The 8,001-nt window shown below is 33.6% G+C and overlaps 1 protein-coding gene across 1 annotated transcript; it reads left to right on the top strand.

Moving 5' to 3' along the window:
- Positions 1-351: 351 nt before the first annotated feature.
- Positions 352-4,898, top strand: LOC127802337 (subtilisin-like protease SBT4.14). The gene is made up of 11 exons (XM_052338084.1): positions 352-487; positions 595-686; positions 1,006-1,103; positions 1,211-1,354; positions 1,494-1,599; positions 1,778-2,288; positions 2,374-2,471; positions 2,625-2,858; positions 3,533-3,641; positions 3,808-4,021; positions 4,128-4,898. Exons 1-11 carry the CDS (start codon positions 380-382, stop codon positions 4,730-4,732), a joined length of 2,319 nt encoding a protein of 772 aa, XP_052194044.1. The 5' UTR covers positions 352-379; the 3' UTR covers positions 4,733-4,898.
- The last annotated feature ends 3,103 nt before the right edge of the window (positions 4,899-8,001 follow it).

An 8,001-nucleotide genomic window follows, 5' to 3' on the forward strand; every position in this document is an offset into this window, starting at 1 on the left:
GTTAAATGCAAAAATTACCACACATTTGTGTGTATGCATATATATAATACTTAAAGAGCACTGCAAGTGTTGCAGAAACCTTTCTCCAAAAGAACCAAAATTATCCTTAGCCACATATCTATCCATATCCATCGTCAACAAATCAAGAGTGCAAAAGAACCAAAAGCTTGGTCTTACCTTTCGTCTAAGTTTTGCCAACCGAAGGCTTAACAATTAAAGCTACAAGTTAAGCCTGTTTTTGTGCTGAAGATAAGAGTTGTTGCAATTCTTCTAACCCTGTATGTTTCGTATTATCATTCGATCGGTTTCTTTGCTTGCTAGCTAGCTATATATATTGATCCGCAAGCAAATAAATCCATTCAATACTAGTGCTACAAGCATGTCGAGAGAGCGAGCAGTTCAGTACTCTCTTCTAGCGTTTTCCTATATTCTCCTTGTGATCTTCATGGGTGTTCTGTCTGTAAATGGAGAAGAGAAACAGAAGAAGGTTAGTTAATTAAGTAGTTGCTTTCATGACTCATTCCTTCATTGCTTTCTGTATTATGATAATTGTGTATTATATGCAATATCTGTTCATCATGTGATGACCTGCAGGACTTCTATATTGCTTTCTTGAGAGATCAACCAGTTGATGAACAATCTGTGCTTCAGTCTCATATTGATGTCCTCTCAACTCTCAAAGGCAGGTTGGTATAAGTACACACACACGCACACTGTATATATATAAATAAAATTAAACACGTACATGTCGTCTACATGTAATTGATTAATTAAAACTAGTTTCTCATTCAAGACCAAATAGTAAACTCAAATGACATATTCTGTAAACTGGGTTCGGAAAATTAAAGTATCAGAAAGCAACAAGACGAAAACAAATCTATTTCCAAATTTCCACAGGTTTTGGTATATATGGACTGTTTGAAGTGTGCTAATTAAGATAACTATTTATTTTCACTGGATGACAGAATTATTTTAATCTGAGAATATGTTTTCATGTTCAAACAGTCATATCGAAGGTAAGGAGTCCCTTGTCTATAGCTACAGTAAAAGCTTCAACGCGTTTGCTGCTAAGTTATATGAAGAAGAAGCCAACGAGTTATCCAGTACGTATGGATAAAGTTATTTGCAGTCTATAAATATATATATATATATATATATAAATTGAAGGGTCTAATTAATTACGTTTTCCTGTAAATTAATTAATGCTTAGGAATGCAAGAAGTTCTTTCTGTTTTCCGAAATCGGTATCATAAGCTGCATACTACAAAATCCTGGGATTTTGTTGGGTTGCCTCAGACAGCAAGAAGAAACCTGAAAGTGGAGAGCAGCATAATTGTGGGTGTTTTTGACACAGGTTAATTAACTAACATTCAATAGTTTTGTTAATTTATTTGATTTTGTACTTAATTATGACTTTAATTTATTTGATCTCAATATATATGTGTGTGTGTGTGTATGGTATGATATCCATATAAGTTTCGGAATGTTTCCAGGGATTACTCCAGAGTCAGAAAGCTTTGCCGACAAAGGGTTTGGACCTCCACCTGCTAAATGGAAAGGGACTTGTGGCCACTTTGCTAATTTTTCAGGCTGCAACAAGTGTGTTTATATATACATTATGTGAATGACGCAGTCATTTTCATGTTTCTGTTTTTCTCTTTAATAAATGAACCGAAAGGCCGGGAGTACGTATACCACACACGCTTGAGGCACGAATCTACGTAGTGTATAAGTAGAAGGTAAGTAGAATTACTCACTATTTTGCATGTTTACACAGCAAGCTCATAGGAGCAAGATACTTCAAGCTGGACGGCGAGTCAGACCCAAGGGACATATTGTCACCACTAGATATGGTCGGTCATGGAACCCACACTTCATCAACCGTGGCCGGAAGCCTAGTCGAAGATGCCAGTCTCTTCGGCCTTGCCAGAGGCACTGCTCGGGGCGCCGTGCCGTCGGCCAGGGTGGCTATGTACAAGGTGTGTTGGTACGGTTCTGGCTGCGCCGACATGGACCTTCTCGCCGGCTTCGACGCCGCCATCCACGACGGCGTCGACCTCATCTCCCTCTCCATCGGTGGTTTGACGGGTGGTTATGTGAAGGATTCCATATCCGTGGGAGCATTTCATGCTATGAAGAATGGGATCGTTACCGTTGCTTCTGCCGGAAATGATGGAACCCCCGGTTCTGTCACCAACCATGCGCCGTGGATCTTCACTGTGGCAGCCAGCGGCATTGATCGCCAGTTTAGGAGCGACGTTCTGTTGGGAAATGGCAAAACCGTCTCAGTAAGTTCTTTGCCTATCCTTGTGGATGCTCACATCGTACACTTTTTAAGTTAAAACAAATAGAAAATTTTAAATAATTGTGCAGGGACTTGGGGTGAACGTATTTGACTCGAGGCAAAAATTGTATCCCCTCGTTAGTGGAAGCGGTGTGGCCAAAACTGCCACCAGTATTGACGATGCAAGGTACCAAAAGCATAAGCATGATAACGTGATATTATAGTTGCATTGTATATATTTTTATCATCAGGAAATCACTATTATTATACACATAGGATTAGGAAGATGCATTTGACAAAAATGTGAACTTTAACTTTGTGTGTGTGTGTGTGTATGAAGGTACTGCCATGAACAAGCAATGGATGGGCGGAAGGTGATGGGGAAACTCATCTTCTGTGAGCTAAGAGCACAAGAATGGGGAGTTGATTCTGTGGTAAAAGGTATGGGAGGGGTTGGATCCATCATTAAGAGTGATGAATATCTCGATGTTGCCCAAATATTCATGGCTCCAGCCACCATTTTAAACTCCTCCATTGCCGATACTACTGTTGCTAAATACATCAACTCCACAAGGTACATAATCTTCTCACTAAGTTATAGGCAGTTTCCATTAGGCATCCATCAGATCCATCTTTAAACTTTTTTTTTTTTGTATTTTTATATATAAACACATATATATGCATGCGCGCACACAGACACACACAGATATATGTGTGTGTATTTATTTATACATGAGTACAAAAATAAATATACAAATATAATACACAAACATATTTGCATGTATAAACATAAGTACACATATATATAATGCGCATATGTATTACATAATTGCATGTATATATATATATGCACACATGTATTAAAAATATTTAAATTGAATATCACTATATATATTCATATATATACATACATATACATATATAAACATAAATATACACATTAATATGTAATATATATATGTAGATACAAATATACATATGCATACATTCATATACATATCATATATGCCTTTATGTATACATGCATGTATATTCTGTATAAATATACATATGTGTGTATGCATATGTATGTATGCACCTGCCTACGTATAGTATGTATATATATGGTATGCATACATCTGCGCACATACATGTATTATGATATATAATACATCCTTCGTATAATTAATATATAATACACACTCTATTTTGTAACAGAAAACTAGTAGTCTTGTATAACATAGAAAGTAATATTGTTGGTTTAATTAGATCGCCATCAGCAGTGATATACAAATCTCACGAAGTGAAAATCCCAGCTCCAGTCGTTGCTTCATTTTCATCTCGGGGTCCAAATCCAGGGTCAAGAAATGTGCTCAAGGTATATGCCAATATATATATATATGAAAAAATATACGAAAAATAATATTTTTAAAAGTAATTATGGGTTAGTTGGATGAGTGAGTGAATTATTATTAGATTGATCAAGCGGCTTTCTTGAATCACCTAATTAATAATTTTGTCAATGGAATATCTTTGTTTGGCAGCCTGATATTGCTGCACCAGGCGTAGACATTTTAGCATCATACACACCATTGAAGTCATTAACTGGGCTGAAAGGTGACACCCTCTTCTCAAAATTTACTCTCATGTCAGGCACTTCCATGTCTTGTCCACACGTCTCCGGTGCAGTTGCCTATGTCAAGTCTTTCCACCCTACTTGGTCCCCGGCGATGATCAAATCTGCCATCATGACCACCGGTAAACACACATACACACACACACACACACACATATATATATATATCGTGGCTAAGTACGAAGCCTTATTAATTTGATGAAAATGCATTTTAATTCTAAATTAAAGCAAAACCAATGAGCCGAAGACTGAACAAGGAGGCTGAGTTCGGCTATGGCGTCGGCCAACTGAATCCAAGCAAAGCAGTGAGCCCTGGCCTAGTCTATGACATGGATGTGATGTCTTACGTTCAGTTCCTATGCCACGAGCAATACAAGGGATCGGATATTGCAGCTTTAGTGGGCTCGAAATCCATCAACTGCTCAGCTCTGCTTCCTGGAGCGAGCAGCGACGCTCTCAACTACCCCACCATGCAGTTGAGTCTGATCAGAAGCGATCATCAAAAGCCAACCACTGCCATATTTAGAAGGACAGTTACGAATGTAGGGCCCCCTAGATCCACGTACAATGCCACCATTAGGGCTCCCAAAGGAGTGGAGATTACGGTGAAGCCAATGAGCCTGTCTTTCTCCCGGGCCTTGGAGAAGAGGAGTTTCGAGGTTCTGGTGAAGGCGAAGCCGTCAGCTATGGTAATTAGCAGCTCGAAACCGCCCGTATTATCAGGGTTGCTAATATGGAGAAGCTCTGGTCACCTTGTTGTCAGGAGCCCCATTGCTGTTTATTATCCCACAGATGATGATCGGATAATAGCTGGCCTAGCAGCTATTAATTAATTAACCAGCTTGGAACTCATTAATTTGGATGCATATATATCCAATTTTTAAATAAGCAAATTGTCCAAAAGTACGACTAATGATGATGATTATTACTAAATGTAACCGCATCAAAACCAAAAATAAATTCATTATTATAAGGTAATACATATTAATTATTGGTTGAGGTGTACTAAATTTATCTTATTTATATTTATAGTATTTTATTTTTTATATTTAAATAATTTGACTAGTTTATGATGAATGCATAACATGTCGAAACATTTATTTAATTAATTAAATTATTTAAATATTAAAAATAAATGTATTAAAAAATAAAGTGCACTTTAATCATTGTCTTTAGTATAATAATTAAGAGAGTCAACTTGCTTATATTAATTAAGTTTTGATTATTAACAAAAAGAGAATTTTTAATATACAAATTATAGTATTTTTGGTGATTAATAAAAAGAATATTTTTCTTAAATATATTAATTATAATATCAAATTATTTTTTATTAATTTATAAAATATTTTTTTCATAGCATATGTATTGTCAAAAATATTATTTTCTATTAAAAATATTTTTGAATATTTTTTAGATTAATTTATAAAATATTTTCATAGCATATGCATTATCAAAAATATTATTTTATATTAAAATTATTTTTTAAATATATTTCTAATATTAATTTATTAAATATTTTTTATATATCATATGTAATATCAAAAATATTATTTTCTATTAAAAATATATTTTAGATTAATTTATATAATATTTTTATAGCATATATATCTTAAAAAATATTTTAACAACTAAGCTATTTAGTCCTTGCATTCCCTTATCAGCTTATCTATAAAGTTCTTTAATCATACATGTGCTAAGCTATACTAAACTTTTCTGCCTATGATGTTTAGATTTTTTACCATTGGGAAAGTGCTCAAAATACTTATAAATACTCTCAAACTTATTTTTTGAGTATTCAAGTATTTCCATTGTATATTTGAAGTACCTAAAAGTTCTTAAATGATCTCAAACAAAGCATTCAAGCAATCCGAGACTCTTAAACCATTATTGCACATCTACCGAAGAGCCACAAGGTAAGAGAAAAAAAGTTTTTCAAGTCTTTTACGACAAATTCGAACTTCTCCATTCGATATTATAAATTTATTTATTTATTTAAATATTATTATCTTGTATAATTTATTCTTAATTGCTTGTTTGTGTCAAAGTATGAACAAATTATTTGTAAACATTTAAATTATTATTGAGGATTATATATGTTTCCTATAACCATTAAAATCTAGATAAATCTAGTTTTCAAATAAAATTAAGGAGAAAATATCGGTGCAGTAGTTACATAGAACTCATTGTAATCTAGGTGTATATTTAGTTTCCAATGTGAGTCAATGTGAAAATCTTAGTGATTTTGATTTAGTGGAACCCCAAGAGTTACTACAAAAAATCAGAGTTTTAGCCATGAAAATTTCCGTCGCTAAAACATTAAAATACGTCGTTAAATTTTTTAGCGACGGATTTAGCAACAGGGGCCAATCCGTCGCTAAAGTTGGCGTCGCTAAATTTTAGCGACAAAAGTGTTTTGCGACGGATTCAGCGACGAGCCCCACGCCCGTCGCTAATCAGCGACAGGCCCCAAACCATTGCTGGTTAGCAACGAGTCCTACTCCCGTCACTAATCAGTTATTTTTTTAAAAAATTAATTGCGACAGGTAAACAACCCGTCTCTGATCAGCTATAAAATAAAAATAAAAAATTAAACGTAAATAAAAATTTTAAAATTATTAATAATTTATATAAATAAAAAATTTTAAAACGTTAAAAAAACAAAAATTTTAAATTATTTTCTATAATAATTTTAATAGATAAAATAAAAATAAAAATTTTAACATAAATTAAAAATAAAATTTTAAAAAATTATAATAAATAAAAATATATTTATAAAAAAATTCATATTTAATTATTATTCAAATTTTGTTATCTTTTATATTTATTTAAAATAAAATGTATACATAAATGAAATTAATGATAATTAACAATTTATTTTAATTAATTATTATAAATTAAAAATATATTTTGTTTAAAAAAATCAAAATTCATATTAATTATTAAAATAACAAAACTGAATTTGTAAGTCAAACTAATTAATTCATAAATATTCAGTTACAATTATAATCATTACAATCATCATCATTTTGTTCTTCATCATAAAAAAATTGATTACTCGATCCTGGTTGAATCGACGGTCTAGGTTGTTGATAAGACGGGTCAGGTTGTTGTAACGCCATCATTTGTCTATTCATTTGCTCTTGCCACGTCATTATCTGTTGCTACCACTGACGCAGCTGCACATTCTCATTTCTCACATCTGTCACCTTGGTCCGAGCAAAATGCAACTCCGTATTCATCCAAGACTCGATAGATTGCAGCTGATTTTCCACCTCGACGACTTTGGTTTGAGCATAATGTAACTCCTCGTTCATCTAGGTGACCCTCAATCTCATTTGTCCTAATTCCGTCGACAAATCATATAAACCACTAGAACTACTATTAGATCCAACCAGGAAGGATTGCCTACCTTGGGAGACGAGATCGTAGACACGACCCTTCTTGTTCCTACCAGAGACAGCTTGATAAAAAATCCGACGTTCGTCAATTGTAGGTGGAGAGGACGACTCACTACCGCCAGCTAATGCTGAAGATGCCTCTGCACTTAATCTCTCGAACGCCTCCTATATAAATTAAAATATTGACGTTGTCAACTAATAAAAAAATCATTAAATTGTAATGTTTATTAAATTATACAAAATACAATTACCGCGACGGCCTTTGATCTATTATCAACCCACACTTCTTGTCCTTGATCATTTTTTCGAGTGTGGGTTCTCCTAAAAATCTCAAATTCATTGGGCTCGCAGTCTAATTCCCTTGTCTGCATGACAAATATATGAAATAAATAAAAAATAATATAAACCATTATATAAATTTATAAAATTTACATTTAATTAGTAGAAAAACTAATTACCATCCTTTTTCGGCTCTCTGTGAAAAGAATGGATCCACCTGTGTGGACTGACCCACCAATCTCGGATGTACGATTCTTTTTATTTTGTTCTACTCTCTTGTATTCATCTTCATCCCACTTGGCCTGTAATGCTCGCCACACCATTAGATCCATCCATTCCCCCTTATCTGCACCTCCTTTAATTTTGTTCAAATTATTTCTAAAACTTCTTGATTAGTGGTTAATTTTGTAAAAATTATATTATAA

Source organism: Diospyros lotus, chromosome 5 (genome assembly GCF_014633365.1).
Source record: "Diospyros lotus cultivar Yz01 chromosome 5, ASM1463336v1, whole genome shotgun sequence".
Classification (NCBI taxonomy): Eukaryota; Viridiplantae; Streptophyta; class Magnoliopsida; order Ericales; family Ebenaceae; genus Diospyros; species Diospyros lotus.

What these genes read in the sequence shown, in the direction of transcription:
- LOC127802337 (XM_052338084.1), top strand. Translation starts at nt 380, where the DNA reads ATGTCGAGAGAGCGAGCAGTTCAGTACTCTCTTCTAGCGTTTTCCTAT. An exon ending in AGAAGCCAACGAGTTATCCA is followed by an intron (nt 1,104 to 1,210) that starts GTACGTATGGAT and finishes ATTAATGCTTAG; the next exon opens with GAATGCAAGAAGTTCTTTCT. An exon ending in AAATACATCAACTCCACAAG is followed by an intron (nt 2,859 to 3,532) that starts GTACATAATCTT and finishes TGGTTTAATTAG; the next exon opens with ATCGCCATCAGCAGTGATAT.